The 16,565-nt window shown below is 40.8% G+C and overlaps 2 protein-coding genes across 3 annotated transcripts in view; one reads left to right on the plus strand and one right to left on the minus strand.

Annotated features, from left to right (window-relative positions):
* Positions 1-11,932, minus strand: part of si:ch211-117c9.2 (solute carrier family 26 member 6) — a 25,312-nt gene extending 13,380 nt beyond the window's left edge. Inside the window, exon 1 of the mRNA XM_036138601.1 lies at positions 11,825-11,932. The gene's annotated coding sequence lies outside the window, so the exon portion shown is untranslated. The remainder of the gene's footprint in view (positions 1-11,824) is intronic.
* On the plus strand, positions 5,056-16,543 carry LOC105935856 (kelch repeat and BTB domain-containing protein 12). Of its 2 annotated transcripts, none has more exons than XM_021323535.2 (10): positions 5,056-5,190; positions 10,977-11,174; positions 11,311-11,492; positions 11,594-11,726; positions 11,886-12,119; positions 12,228-12,586; positions 13,788-14,058; positions 14,672-14,819; positions 15,499-15,696; positions 15,835-16,543. In XM_021323535.2, the coding sequence occupies exons 2-10, from the start codon at positions 11,004-11,006 to the stop codon at positions 15,981-15,983; spliced, it is 1,845 nt and encodes a 614-aa protein (XP_021179210.2). In that variant the 5' UTR covers positions 5,056-5,190; positions 10,977-11,003; the 3' UTR covers positions 15,984-16,543. The 2 variants fall into 2 exon arrangements, with proteins under 2 accessions (XP_021179210.2, XP_021179211.2); XM_021323536.2 differs by having other exon boundaries at positions 15,804-15,909.
* Positions 16,544-16,565: the final 22 nt, after the last annotated feature.

The following is a 16,565-nucleotide window of genomic DNA, read 5'->3' on the forward strand; positions in this document are numbered from 1 at the left end:
ACACACACACACACATATATATATATATATATATATATATATATATATATATATATATATATATATATATATATATATATATATACTTTTTTCTTAGTTTCCACAGCACTCTTCAAGAAAACGTTATTAATATTTCAGATACTTTAAACTACACCATACAGCATTTACTGTATGTTATTCTATCATGCCTTTCTATTTTTGTGTTGCCTCTTACTCAGTGACTACTAGTAAAAACAATCATGTATTCAGCACTCATCTAAAGGAACAACTAACTTATATGAGGAAATTTCACTTAAGAAAAACAAACAAGAACGCCGAGCAAAGGATCAGTGTTAAAGGAAACATTCCTCCACATATTAACCCTGGCCCTGTCACACACATGTAAATGTGTGATGTTAAAATCCCGGAACATTTTGATGACCAAGCAAAGCTGAAAGAACAACGTGTTTGAACTGAGAGAACATTTCACCAAGGGACTGTTATGCAAAAACAAGGTTAGATGTGAAAATTTTGTAATAGTAGTTCTTAACATGTTTTTGACTGCTCATTTCAAACATTTGATTTCTGAAAAAGCACATCCTTCCAACTTTCCATGCTGAAATCAATAAAATGGAAAATAATTTAGTTGCATCTAAAAGTTGCATTTCAAATCATTTGGTCATGTTTATGCGTTATTTAAGTTTGCTATGTGTTTATTTCAATCTTTTGTGTTGGTAAATTAAGATTGTTACATCAAGTTTATATTGCTGATGTCTACTTGTTTATTGTTGATGGATATTGCAGAGGAAATGGTGGATGTAAACTTTTACTATTTGAGAATCGAGTTTCTCTTTCAAAACACCTCGTTTTTTTCCTGAATGAAGCAGCATCTGCGTAGTCACAATGATGAAGCAAATGTTACTTATATGTCTTCACCTTGGAGAGCTTGCCAATCATAATTGCAAGGCTGAACAAACACAAACATCCTTAAAAACCTCTCTTATCTTGAGTTAGAGGGTTTCACCTCTATGTGAGTCTTAAGACTTTAGGATGCAGCCATCCGCCTCCATGCTGTTATCAGCTCTTATCTAAAGCTAAATAGTGGCTTAAGTCTATTGTCTGCTCTGATGAGTTAAATAATAACATTTTAAAAGTCCATCTGTTTCTTCTCCTAACCTTGAAGCTAAAGAAGTTATTTTTGCAGATAGATAGTAAACATAGTGACTTTCAAAAGTATTTATACCCATTGAACCCTTTTATATGTTGCCATCTAACAACCTTAAACTTTTATATCTTTTATAGAGACAAAACTAAACAAAGTAGTACATAAATGGACGGATTTTTTTCTTATCAAGTAAAAGTCTCAGTTTTCCTGGATTGATACTGCAGTATGTTGCATCTATTCTTCCATCGACCGATTAGTCTTGCTTTCCTCTCTGAAGTGGGATGCTGCCGCTACCATATTTTATTATAGACACGGTGTGTTCAGGAGGTTGTGGTGTTAGTTTACAGCCACACATAAAATGTAACACCTGCAGTGACGTGAAGAGGCCAAAACAGCAGCTGGCTGCAGTGTGTGAATTCAGGCTAAAATTGACAAGTTCTTTCTCTGACCACGCTCTGAGCCCCATATGTCAGCAGCCTACAGTATCTGGAAACCATATCTAATGAGTGATATGCCCAAATAAGTTTGTGACGACAATTAACTATCTGAAACAATGGGGGTCTGACCTAATCTGAAAGCTTCACCCCCGGAATCCACATCCCACCCTCTCATAATCAGTCACTGTGATTCTGTCACACGTTATCTGTTGTAGAAAACGTGTCTGCACTGTATGATCATCGCTTCCTTTGGGTGTCCTTGTGCAGCCGAACCGAGCCTCCCGTAAATTCTCAATGACAAGATGCAGAATGGGGATCTGATCCTCATATAAACGAAACCGAGTTATTTTAAATTCCACACAGATTCTCCAAACTGGCCTGTGAATTTCTGCAGCCCCTCAAGAGCTTCCAGGTTGGTAATTTCTGGGCCAGTTTGGGCCATTGGGCGGATCTTGGGTTTTGAGTTGTTGTTGTGTTCCTTACATCTTTTGGTGATGGACTGGCCCGTGGGAAGTCCAAAGTTTGCATTAAACTTCTCCACATCTGTCTCCCTGACCTTCTGTGCCCTTTGGTCTTAATAGTACTGTTTGTTCTCTAATGGAGTCTGACAAACTATTGTATGTGGAGGACATCAGGGTCTAATTTTCTCACTGATTTCTACTGTTCTTCAGTCTACTGTTCTCCGGTTTTGCATTGTATTACATTGAAATGACAGTCGTCATTTCAGCTTTTAACTTTTTGCTCTCTCTCTTTTTCTTCATAGTAGGTACACCTGGTCTGGCGTTCTGTTAACTGTGACATCATCCAGAGAAGACGGCTCACCCGCTACTTCCATCTAATGTAGAACAGATTACTGGATCAATGTGTGCTTCTGTGCTTTTTTGTCTCTCTTGTTGTGTCTCTGTTCTGTCTTCTCTAACCCCCAGCCGGTCGAGGCAGATGACCGTTCATACTGAGCCCGGTTCTGCCGGAGGTTTTCCTTCCCGTTAATGGGGAGTTTTTCTTCCCACTGTCGCTTCATGCTTGCTCAGTATGAGGGATTGCAGCAAAGCCATGTACAATGCAGACGACTCTCCCTGTGGCTCTACGGTTCCCCAGGAGTGAATGCTGCTTGTCGGGACTTTGATGCAATCAACTGGTTTCCTTATATAGGACATTTTTGACCAATCTGTATAATCTGACCCAATCTGTATAATATGATTGAACTTGATTTTGTAAAGTGCCTTGAGATGACATGTTTCATGATTTGGCGCTATATAAATAAAATTGAATTGAATTGAATTGAATTTATACTGAGATTAAATTACAAAAAGCTGAACTCGATTTGCAAAATGATTGCTTCTGATCAGACATTTGTCAGAGGCAAAGTCTTGATAGAAACCAAGTGGAACACGCCAACTGACATGGAAGAGACAACTTTATTTATTTATTTTTTCTCTGTTTTTGTTTTCTGTTCATAGTAGGTACATCTGGTCTGGTGGTCTGTTTAGCTGGAATGTCATTATGGGAGGGGGGGTAGATCGTCTGCCTATATCACATAAAGTATTTCTGGATTCTGGAACAAATTCCAGAAAACTGCAAAATCGCCAAAACACTGACTTCCTTTAAATCAAGACTAAAAACTCACCATGTTTAGAGTAGCTTTGACTCATAATAACAGAAACATTGACCAAGATTTTTGATGTGTATTGACATTTTCACTTCATAAAATGTAATGTTTGTTACTGGTCTCACAGCAGGTGACCGTTTCAGTGTGTTTATGATGTTTTTATGTTTTCATGATGTAAAGTCCCTTGAACTGCCTTGCTGCTGAAACGTACTATACAAATAAACTTGACTTCACTTAGACCTTTTTGTACCTAACCCTAACTGGGGATTAGAGAAGCTCTGGCTTCTCTAATCCCCAGTTGGTCGAGGCAGATGACCGTTCACACTGAGCCTGGTGCTACCAGAGTTTTCCTCTCCACTGTCACTTCATGCATGCTCAGTATGAGGGATTGCTGCAAAGCCATCAACAATGCAGGCGACTGTCCACTGTGGCTCTACGCTCTTTCATGAGAAGTGAATGCTGCTTGGAGAGACTCAATGCAACCTGCTGAGTTTCCTTAAATAGGAAAGTTTTTGACCAATCTGTCTGAACTGACTTTGTAAAGTGCCTTGAGATGACACATGTTGTGAATTGGCGCTATATAATTAAAATTCAATTTAACTGAATTGAAATTTAATTCTGCCTCGTCATTGTTGACAGGAAGCTATCTTAACTTCAAAGTTAGTGCGCCCAAATCTAGTGAGGCCTTCTTGATTTTAATGTGTTCAAAGGTCCTGATGCTCACAGGCTGGAAGCAGTTTGACTAAAGGACGCAGACAAGTTTCGTGTGTCCACTAGTTCATGCCTGCAGAGTTTGAAAACGTGCCACTAGCTAATTCATGATACAAACTTTGCTCCTGTGGTTGTGTACTATAGCATGCTCAACTGTGCATGAAAACACTGTTAGCAAATAGTCAGCCTGTAATGACAGAGTGGAAATTCACGTCACCTCCATTAACCTGTCGGGAAGACAGATACACCCCCCGTCACGTGAAGTCATGTTTCAGCAGCGGAAAAGTGCACTTCATCCACAAATATATTGTGAGTGTTGGTCAATCTGCTGAGTCCAACACTATAACTTTAGGTGTTTACACAGTACAATAGATCTAATTTTGTTCAGCAAGCTGTGACTGTGGCAGTTTAACATTATAAGAGCTACGTGATGTCTGACCGGCTGTCTGCTGCACTATGACAGCCTGTAAATGTGTAAATGAGTGTCTCCATGTGAAAGTCTCCATAACTTTATCCAACAATCTCGGAGGAGTTCATGCTTATGCGTGCATGTCCTTTATTGCCCCTTTCATCCACACTGTGTGGATCCACCCATTCCAAATCACCAGGCTTCAGGTTTCGGTCAGCTGACTTTACAGGCCGGGTCGTTTAATCAATCACTTCTTTCTGTTTTGGACAAAAAGCCCTCATTAAGCCTGAACATTTACTTTTCATGTTTTAGAGTTTTTGTAAAACACACAAAAAAACACACAAATCCTTGTATGGATGAGCATGTATGTATGTATGCATGTATGTATGAGTGTGAAAAATCGGCCCTCATGTCTAAGTTTCCTAAGATTATATCGCCATTCATTGAGAACGTTTGATTTTAATGTGGGCAGCTATGTACTGCAATCCAATCCAGATTGAAAACTCAGCCACTTTTTTTCTTGAATTTTTTTTTGCCCTTTCCCAGACTGATGAACCTAATCTTGAAAAAAAAAGTCACTTTTAAAGTTGTAGACTTTAAAATTAAAACTGAGCATTATTGTTAGAATGAGAGGTGGCAATTACATAGCTATAAATATAAACTACACTGCAGCTCTGCTACCGGTGGCTGATCTATTTTGAACTCACTTCATCCATGAGCCTGATATTGCCCCCCAAGCTGCAAATAGCACAGAGCACGAGTACAGCAGACAAACAAAAACAAGCTCTACATGTAGCTTGTAATGTGCTAACTTATGTGATCTAAGCTGAGAAACTTCTAGGTTTTGCCCTGAATTTAGGAGATCCCTTGGAGACCCCTGGTATGATAACTATTTTTCTTATTGTTCTTTTTAATAAGTTTAAAATGTTCTTAAAAGCGTTTTTAGCATTAATGAACTGCCTGTGCATGTCCCTGGAATTGATTTGTGCACTGGCTGTCCCACTGTCGGGTTTGGCAAAGTGATCAGTTTAGAGCGGCCAGTAAATGGAAAACAAAAACTTTCTCAGTAGCCCTCAAATGTGTGCAAACGCCTGTTTTAAAATGCCAGGTTTGTGGCATAAATAAATGAGACCATAATAATTCAGTAGCCTTGTTTTACGTTTAGGGCAATCCAACAGAAAAACAATATGAGAGTAGAAGCATAATGGTCTGGGGTTACTTTACTGCATTTATAAACCGGGTTTTTTTTTCAAGATCAATGAAATTATGAATTATTCAAAAGAAAACAACAAAAGCCGAGTGGGGTTTTCAGCTGACGTCACGCTCACGTGACTACTCAGCGCGTCCGCCATATTGGGTGGCAGTCGTTTCGCACCGTTGATCTGCATTGTATTACGCCTTAGGCAGTATTGGAAGTGAACAATGGGGAAAACGTGTTTAATGGTTGGTTGCACGGCCCATGGAGGTGGAGATCAACGCTCTTTCTATCGCCTACCAGTCGTAATAGTGAATCAGTGTGAAAAAAAAAACAGCTGTCTGAACAACGCCGTCACCTATGGCTGACACGGATATCCAGGTCCGATTTGGACGGTGTTAAGCTGGAATACGCCAGAGTCTGCGGTGCTCACTTTGTCACAGGTAATTAACTGTTAAGTATTTAAAACATATAAGAAGAATATATTAATAATAGGGCTTGGGCGTTATGACTTATTACTTTCCGCGGCTGTCATGTTGACTGCCTCCGCCGCCTCTACTGCCTATTACTACCGCATACTGTACTCCCTCTCTCAGCCGTGTTTTAATTTGATTAATTTCACCTTAACTTGATTTCAACCATGGTAAACCGTTGCTGTATTGTGGGCTGTAACAGCGCAACACATGATCGCCATGGGAAAAACATAGAAACAGATTAATTTTCCACCGCTTTCCTGCCTGGAGGCGCAACCACGGAGAACAACTGTTAGCGATAACAAAGAGTCGTCGGCTCGCTTGGATAGCGGCTGCAAGTCGACCGAACATAACTTTCCACAGTATCCCGATGTCAATGAGAGTGTGTTCTAAACGTTTGAAACACATAGCAGCAAGTTAAAAGTACATTACATGCGCGAGTGGTTGTTAGCACTGACGGTTAGCAGCTACTAAACTAGCATGGGCCAGAGCCCGTCTGAGCGCAGCTTACCTTTGAACGAGTTGCTGTGTTCCCACTGTTTGCTGGCTTTATGATCTGCAGCTCCTACCGGCGCCAATACGGTAAATACAACTTAATTTTGCACTGGTCATTGTTCTGCTTAAATAATTAAAGCCGCGAGCGGCGTCGATCGGCCCTGCAGCCAAGCGCCTTCGCGCACCGCCCGCCGCCGGCCGCCAGCCACCGCAGAAGCATGCGACACATTTGCGTCGGATTGTTTACATTTTTACCATCTTATTAAAACTCACCCGTCCACGTATGATGGCGATTTCCTTGATGTACATAACCAGATGTGAACTGGTTGTGAGCCTCTAGACCCTTGTAAGCTCTCATTTCCTCAAGAGTGTGCAGAGGGTTTTCACCGAACACCAGGTAATGCATCTGGATTACGGCTAAACAAGGCACCGTGGAGGGCATACGGGTCCATATGGTCGATCACGGAACATTTCCTCAGATATACGTCCTTATCTGGTCGCTCTAGCCCGCTGGTGTACTTATCCATTCGCGATACGAAAATACGTGTAAGACAACTAGAGATAAGGAAGTGTGCCACCCAATATGGCGGACCGGAAGTTGGCCAGTGACGTCAGTGAAAACACCCTATTCCACAAAGTTGGGCGCAAGACTAAATAAAGTTTCGGTGAATTCAGAATAAAATCACCCAACCAACTTACGCTAACTTGACTAGTGTTAACAAAACAGCAACACAGAAACATGAGGAAACAGAGGGGCTGTTGGAGGATGACATGGAATATTTTTGCCTTAGAAAACAAAAAACATAGCAGATTATTTATGAGGGACAGCAAGAGAAAGGACCATGTTAACTTCGTTTCTCGCGAGCACCCTTTCCGAATCTGGAGTCGCAGCTGGGCACTGTTTTTCGGATGGGCAGTGTGAGTGAGGGTTTGTGGAAAGCCCGCACTGGATCAGAACCGTAACCCACACTGGAGTCAGTGTGAGCCCAGGGTAAAGGCTCCCAAATACTCGGGTGTACTGTACGCATACTGTGAGCCGCGCAGAAGCTCCTCGCGTTTTATCCTTCATAGCCGAGCGTAGCTACTGCCTAAATTTCTTGTGACAAAATCCTGCATTTCCCACACTTTCTGCCTGTGGTATGAAGCGGGGGAAGGGAGGGTGGCATGTTTGATTAGTTAGTTGAGCACCAAGAGTTGTTTCTTTTCCAGCAGGCACCCACTGCGATGCTGCACGCCCTTGCAACCGTCTGCTTGGAGCAGCTCAGTGTATGAAGCTCGGTGTCACATATAAAACACGTCTTGCGAACGAGGAGTTTACAGTGTGACTCCATGTACGATGGTAGAAATTGAGCTCTGCACATACCTGTCTGCGCGGACCCCGCACAAAGTCCACTTTGAGTGTGCACAGACTCCACAACCAGTATGTGGGAGCCTTATGGTTTAGGTTAGAGTTAGAAAATAGAAAGGGTTGAAAATGAATAGAAGTCAATGGACATCAAGCCGTGGCTCTCAGCAAGTATATGTGTGTGTGTGTGTGTGTTCTTGTACTTGCAGCTGAGCAAGAAAATGATTTGGTCATTTTACTAGCAAAGTAAGGACTTTGAGGACCTTTTTCTGAGCTAGGGGTTAGGTTTAGCACTAAGGTGTCATTAGATTTAGGTATATGCCGGTAAAGGTTAGGGGAAGCGGACTGATTACCTCTCCAAATGGAGAGAGGAGGTGCACGGTCCATCCTCTGGGGGACCCTAGGAGCTTGGTTCCAGGAATGCTGCAGTCGACGCTGGCGCTTTCCATAGCAAACCGTAGTGCACTGGTCCTCATCCATAAATTCACCCAGGATGGTGATTGAGTAATGTTTTTTAGCTATTAGCAAGAACTAGATTATTTTCTATCCGTAAAAGAAAAGCTTAAATTCTTTTTCTAAAACAATGTAAAATTAAATGCTTATGACTTGAAAAAATTTATGTAAAATATCTGAAAAGTAAAAGTTAATAAAAAATCTTTTTTATGTTTTTATGTTATTTTTGTAAACTAAAGTAGCTCTGTTGCTTTGTTAAGCATTTAAAAGAAACAAAAAGTGTGCCCACGCAGCGTTTCAACTCCAAAACAGCCTTCTTCAGGCTTTGTCACACTCAAAATGTGTTGTTATACAGTCTCTGTGATGATAAAAAATGAATAGGTTTGGGTCAGTTGGGTGTAAGATTGAGGGTAAGGATGAAGGATAAAATCCAGGTTAGGTTGAGGTATGATGGGTAGGGTTAGGTACAAAAAGGTTTAGGCATAAATAAATGAAAAGAGTTAAGATTTGAGAGAGAGATATTTAAAAAATAGCAGTTAAGATTTAGAAAAGAGGTGGGTTAGGGATACGGGACTCACACAATTCAGAAACACACTCCAATTTAATGATTAAAGCCAATATCAAATCTAAAATCCCCATCCAATTTAGTTAAATCTAAGATTTAACCCATGGCGTTCTTTAGTATCCAACTGAAAAAATATACCTCCTTTCCAATTATTTCCTTTCTTTTTCTATCCAAAGAGAAATCTTCTGCAAGCCAGCGACTCTGAAAGACTGCAAACCATGTGAAATAAAATGCTTAACTAACGGAGGATTTGTTTCTCTTTTGATTCTGATATCTGAGTTCAACCATTCAAACTGAAACTAAATTTCTGGTTTCTCCAACACATTGTAAACCACATTCAATACAAACTATTATACAAACATTTTTTTTTTAGAATGTTCAGAGAACCTCTGATGAACTGGAAAGATTGTGTTCTTCAATCTGTTCTTCACAGAGGCAAGGCAAGGCAAGGCAAGGCAAATTTATTTATATAGCACAATTCAGTACAGAGACAATGCAAAGTGCTTTACATGATTAAAATATAGGAAAATAAAACAGAATAAAAGCAAGTAGGGATAGTGTAGAAACAAAAAAGAACATTTGAAAACAGTAAAACATTTTAACTTGAACATTCAAAGGCAATTCTAAACAAATGTGTTTTTAATCTCGATTTAAAGGAACTCAGGCTTTCTGCACTTTTACAGTTTTCTGGAAGTTTGTTCCAGATAAGTGGAGCATAGGAACTGAATGCTGCTTCTCCATGTTTAGTTCTGGTTCTAGGTATGCAGAGCAGGCTGGAACCAGAAGACCTTAGTGGTCTGGATGGTTGATACGCTGATAACAAGTCTGTGATGTATTTAGGTGCTAAGCCATTCAGGGATTTATAGACTAACAGAAGTATTTTAAAGTCTATTCTCTGAGATATAGGGAGCCAGTGTAAGGACTTTAGAACTGGGGTGATGTTCTCTACTTTCTTAGTCTTAGTGTGGACGCGGGCAGCAGCGTTCTGGATCAGCTGCAGCTGTCTGATCCACTTTTTAGGCAAACCTGTGAAAACACTGTTACAGTAATCAATTCTACTAAAAATAAACGCATGGATTTGTTTTTCCAGATCCTGCTGAGACATTAGTCCTTTAATCCTGGAAATGTTCCTCAGGTGATAAAAAGCCGACCTTGTAATTGTCTTTAGATGCTTTTGAAGGTTCAGGTCTGAGTCCATCACTACTCCCAGATTTCGGGCCTGATTGGTGGTTTTAGTTGAAGTGACTGAAGCTGTGTGCTAACTTTTGATCTCTCCTATATTGGTCCAAAAAATATTACTTCTGTTTTGTTTTTATTCAACTGAAGAAAATTTTGGCACATCCACGTATTGATTTCTTCTAGGCATTTACTCAGTGCTTGAACTGGTTTATAGTCACCTGGTGACATGGTGATGTAAAGCTGTGTGTCGTCTGCATAGTTATGGTAGCTGATGTTGCAGAGGAGGCAAAGGAGGTTTGGGAGGCTTGAGTATTGTCAGTCTGGCTTTAACCAAAATTATCTCTCAAGTTCTTGTAACTTCTGTAGGCAGAAATGACTCAACTTTCTGGAAGTACCTCTGCATTAAAAATCAAGCGACTGAAATTATCCTTTATTTTCCTGTTGACTGTTGTATTAGTAGAAGAATAAGTGGTGATCAAGGGAATCTTTTCAAAACTTAGAATCTTGTTGTTTTTTTTATCTTGAAAGGATTTCAAACAGTGTTTTACTTTGCAGGCATGAGTAACCTTTGTTTCTCAAAGCAATGAATAAAGTTTTACCTGCGTTCGAAAAATCCTCTGTCTACAAATACGGTGAAACCTGATTAATTGAGATTTTACTAATCCACGGCACGTGTGTTTGGGATTTTGGGTGAAAGCTCTTTTTTATGCAGCAACACATGCATATCTGTGCTCTTAAAATATACTTTGATGTCCAATTTATTGTCTTTTTCAAATTTAGGGCCCTTATACACTGTGGTATCTAAAAAAAAAATTTTTTTTTTTTCATGAATTGAAAAAAAAAGAAAAAAAAAAGAAAGTCCAAATGTTTTGTTTTTTTAATTTTTTTGGAATGACCATGACCTGGCTGACTGAGAATCTTCACCAGCATTAACAAGTTCTATTCTCAAACCTGACAAAAGTGCTGCAGACATTTACAAGAAACCCCTATGGAGACTGAGGTGCAGCCGTCTGCCCAGGAGCAGCTTGGGTCGTTTCTGCTCAGGAAGCTTGACAGAATGAGAGCAGCTGAGGAACTCACTGATGTCGTCTTATTAGCAGAGGGGATTCCCTTCCCATGCCACAAGGTGGTGCTGTCTGCATTCAGCCCTTACTTCCAGGTGAAAATGCCTTTCTGCATAGATTTTACAATGCAAGTTGACTGAAACAGTTTTTTTTTTTTTTTTGCAAAACAGATTGCAGCTGATGTCAAGAGCAGGTTGTAAAAAAAATGACTGATTTGTCTTTTGGTTGCAGGCCATGTTTACATGTGGTCTGAAGGAAACTCGAGGAGGAGAGGTGCCTCTGAGAGACACTCCTGCACAGAGCCTTGAGCTGCTTCTCAAGTACATGTATTGCGCTGAACTTCCCCTTTCCAACGACAACATCCAGGGAGTGGCTGCTGCTGCCTTCCTGCTCCATGTGGATGGAGCTTTCAGGTGGGAGAGGAAACTAAAATCAACCATTATTTTTTTTTCCTTCAGCTACTAACCATTACAGAAAGCTAAACAGCTTTTGCTTCCACCGTTGCCTTACTTAGGTTGTGTCAGAACCACATGGAGGCCCATATGGACGCCTCAAACTGTGTTGGTCTGAACTACTGGGCCAGAGACCTTGGTGCTACTGATCTAGCTGACTGCGCTTTGAAATATATCTGCCAACACTTTGCGCAGGTGAAGAAATTAATGTTGAATTTCTTCATTCATTCATCAACTAGAGGCTTCAAAAATTGCATTTCTTTCTTGTCATATCAGCTTTTCTCTTCACAAACCTTGGCTGTTGTCTTTGCAATGCTCCTTCGCTTCATGCCGTCTCTCCCCTGCTCTTCTAAGGTTTGCGAGGAAGAAGAAGTGCTGGACCTGGATGCCCAGTGTCTCGGGGATCTTTTGAGCTTGGATGACCTCAACATTTCACAGGAGGAACTTTTGCTTGAGCTGGTGCTGCGGTGGGTTGAGAGGCACAGGAACAACCCGCAGAGCGAAGCCCAGGCTGTGGAGTTGCTCAGACATGTACGCCTAGAGCTGGTGGACCCTGGATTTCTCCGGAAAGCAAGGAGGAGGAACCCGGTGAGGTACAATTGGAGAAACTTAACGTCACTGGTGGTAAAAAACAAACAAACATAAAAGATTGTTAGATGAATAGACTTTTTCTAAACTTAGAATTAAACGTGCTAGGTACTGCTGCGGCATGCCGAGTGCTTTGGGATGATCGATGCTGCCCTCCAGACCGCAGGTCTCTGTGAGACGTCCGCTCCGCCTCGCCCGCCTCTTCGTTATGGCATGGAGACGACGGATTTGCTGCTCTGTTTGGGTGGCGTGGACGCTGAGGGTGTGCCTGCGAGACGGGGAGGACTTGCAGACCTCAGCTTTTGTTTTGCACCTCGTGGTAGAAGGACCTGCTACATGCCGTCTCCACTGAGAGACTGTGGAGGTCAGGGCCAGATCACAGGAGGGGCAGTGGCCCGGGGCAGCAGCATACTGCTGGCTGTAGATGCAGAGGATCAACACAGGAGGAAGAGGCTGGATATTTACAAGTTAGGACACTGACTTGGAAAGAGTATTCATATCTCTTGAACTTGTTTACAACCACAAGGTTTAACAAAAGAATCTGAAAAGTGTGGTGTGCATATATTCTGCCCCTTTTTATACAAAACCCCTGAATAAAGCCCAATGCAAACAATTGCCTTCACAATATCCGACTTATAATTTAGCAACATTCCAAATGTGTAAATTGATATCAGTCTTAATTAATATCTTTTAGATCCATCATTTAAAGATGGATAGAAAACAACATCATTAAAACAACCAAGACACTACTATCTACATAAACTGACAGACTGGGAAAAGCGAGTATTATTCTGAGACACAGCCAAGACATCCATGGTAATGGTCCATGGAGCTGCACAACTGCAAGGGCAACTATAGTTATTCAACAAATCTTGAAGGATTTTCTTCTTGTTGAAAGAAAACTCATTAAAAATCACATTGGCGGTTTGTCCCAAGCCATCAAGGGACACAACAAACGGGCAAGGAACGTGCTCTGGTTAGATCAAAAACTGGACTTGGGAATTTGAATCACTGAACATCACCCTAAACACACAATCCCTAATTGGTGGTGGCAGCATCATGCTGTGGGAACACTTTTCTGTGCCAACAGGAGCTTAATGGAGGTTGAATGAAGCTAAATACAGACTAATTCTGTAAAAAGCCTTTTAGAGCTGCAGACAACTTGAGACGTTGTGGTTTATCCTAAACTTGGAGCCAGAGCTATAATAGAAGTGTTTAGATCCGGCCATATTCATGTTTAACAATAGTCCAGTCTTAAGTCCAATTCAGAATATGTGACAAGACTTGGAAACAGATGTCCACACATGCTCTCCGTCTAATGTAACTGAGCTTCACCTGTTTTGCAAGAAGGAATGAGAAAATTTTTCATTTCCAGATGTTCTTAGCTGGTGGATACATAGATCAAAAGATTTACATGTCTTTAGGGGAGCTGAATCAAAATGCAATCTGAAAACCATGAATCCTTTTCTTTCCTCTTGACAATTTTGTACCTTGTGCTGACCAGTTACACAAAATCCCAATACAGTACACTGAAAGATGGGGTTGTAAAGAGACTAACTGTAAAAAAAAGAGATATGAATACTCAGCAAGACACTGTATGTGGAAACATCTGAAGACATTTCAAAGTTTTTCTGCTCTAAATATCTGCACTGCCTGTTTATGTTTCAGATACAGTTTAAAAGAGAAAATCTGGGCAAAGTTGTGCTCTGCACCCTACAGAGACATGTATGCATTGGGGTTGGTCGAAGATGCTCTGTACCTGATTGGCGGTCAGATGAAAGTGCACCATCACTATGTTATAACGGACAACGTGGTCAGATGGTCACTGAAGAGAGGAGGTAGCTGGCTCACTTTCGCTCCTTTACCACTTGCTTTAGCCTGCCACTGCACCGTGAGCCTGAAGGAGCATCTCTATGTGCTGGGAGGCTGGACCCCACAGGTACAGGATGAAGGAAGTGTGCAAGGGATGTATGAACTAATGTATCCCAAAGATGCATTGTGTGGGCATGGACAAACTTTAAAAAAATGTTTTAATAATAATAATCATAATAAATATGCACACTGAATTAGCAGTGAGTAAAAAAGAAGCAGGATTATAATGATGATAAATACTGATTCAAAAGTCCATTCCTGAATTGGCTCCTAGTTGACTTTTAACTAATATTTTTCTAATTTTGAATTTGCCATGGCTTGTTTTAATGTAAAAAGAAACCAGTAAGAACAATATAAAAGAAGATACTGAAATAAAAACTGTTACTTTAGTAAGTGTGGCTCATTTTAAATTCCTCATGCAGATTAAAATTTGAGGTAAAATTTCATATCATTCTCTCTATCAACCTCTATGCACTTGAAAATGCATTGGCCCCCTCTGCTGGTAGCAATAAAGCATGTTTTAAAAATTGCCGAGCAGTCCATTCCTTAACTGATAAAATTCAAGCAAACATTTAACTTTCCTCCATAATTTAACAGGAAAGGTCTCTGATTTCTAAAGCATTCCCCTAATTTCCCTATTTTAGCTCTGATTTGCCTCTCTGTTCCCTCTTGTTTTTCAGGACCAGCCGGATGACGAGCCGGACAAGCTGAGTAACAGAGTGTTTCGATTTGACCCTGCCAAAGATAGGTGGACGGAGTGTGCCAGGATGAAGTACTCCAGGTACCGCTGCGGTACAGCTGTCCTCAACGGAGAAATCTACATATTAGGTCAGCTTTTGGAAGATGCTACCTATACACATTATTTATCCTAATTCAGTTATATTTATTTGCATAGCATCAATTGATGGCAGAAATAATCACCAATGGCCCTGCCAAGGTAGGAGACCTACCTCAACTGTACAATGGAATAATTAAGCCAGGAGCCCCTTCTGTGGGAAGGAATAAAAGTAAGGTAGATGTAGCAAATGGCAACTCAGTCAATGGCTCTGTCCTGAAAAGAGAGACAGAACGGATCCTGGTGACCTTTCTATGAAAGCTGAAATAAAAAGAGCACACACATTTAATGGCAGAAATAGCTCTGTCAGTGGCTCATTCCGTGAAAGAAGCAGCTTAACACAAATGCATTGGGCCAGGGATACTTTCTATGGAAAGTACAAAAAAAGAAACAAGCTTTCGATTTCTCCATCCCAAAAAAATTCCACAGCTAAACATATAGATGCTCTGGATTCAGGAACACTTCCTATAGAAAAAGGAAATCAAATCAAGCATGCTTTAGTTCCAGCATCTGACTTAGTTGAGGAAAAGAGGCACGGCTAACACAGAATCACTGGACCAAATATCTTCAGTGGAAACGGTTAAAAAAGGCATACAACAAACTTACTTGATATTTAATTTAAGTTTTCTGAATGTAAGTAGAGACTTTTTTTTCCATTCTGTGTGTTTACAGGTGGTATAGGATGTGACGGTGAGGATTGTGGACAATCGCGCCGCTGTCTGAGCTCTGTAGAAATATACAACCCAGTTACAGACACCTGGAGGCCCGGTCCAGCACTGCCTACAACCTTACTTTCCCTTCGAACCAACGCCACCAACATAGGAGAGGTAGAAGGAAAGCTCTACCTTTGTGGCTACTACAAAGGGGTCGGTCAGTGTCATTTCCTAATCTGTAGGAATGTGGTAAATCCTGGATGTATCAGAATAGATGCATTTAAGACAATGAATGAAACAGTGTTTCTGTAAATTAGATTTTAGGTGAAGCATCACCAGAATCCGTTTACTGCAGGTCGCCATGAGATCATCACCAAGGAGATTTTGGAGTTAGACCCTGCAGACAATGTGTGGACGGTTGTGGAGAGACGAGCTGCTATGCACGACAGCTACGATGTCTGTCTGGTGGCTATCCTCAACCCTCGGGACCTCCTGACGCCCTGACGCAAGCGCCTCCTCATGACTCTCAGGGCAGCAATGCGGGGGCCTGTGTAGGTGATGACTGCTTAATGTTTCATTTTATACAAAGCTTCATTCAAACATGCTTTAATCCCACATGTTATGCATCTCAAAATGAGTGAAATGAGCTTGTGTGCATTTTGTTCAGGTGAGTCAGTCTGCTGCTAGACAGATAAATTGGTACAATTGTATTTAAATTGCTTCACAATAAGAACACTGTCTCAGAGACTTTCAGAATAGTTTACTTTCTCAAAAAGTGGTCTTTGTTGCTCATCAGCACAAAAGCAGATCATGGGAACCTTTTAATAACTTCCTATGCACAAAAACACAACAATTTCAGGATAAACTCATATATGAAGTTATATAAAGTGAACTGCACGCTTATTAGCACCCCTGGAAATGGAAGGGATGTGTAAAGACCATCTTGCATTGCAGTAACATAGTTTTGGAGAAACCTCACTTCTGAATTTAGAATATGTATTCAGTGAAATCAAGTATAATACTTTTGATCAGAATTTCAATCATATTAAAGCCCTGCACAACTGTTTTTTTTTTTTTTTTTGCCAA

Source organism: Fundulus heteroclitus, chromosome 1 (genome assembly GCF_011125445.2).
Source record: "Fundulus heteroclitus isolate FHET01 chromosome 1, MU-UCD_Fhet_4.1, whole genome shotgun sequence".
NCBI lineage: Eukaryota > Metazoa > Chordata > Actinopteri > Cyprinodontiformes > Fundulidae > Fundulus > Fundulus heteroclitus.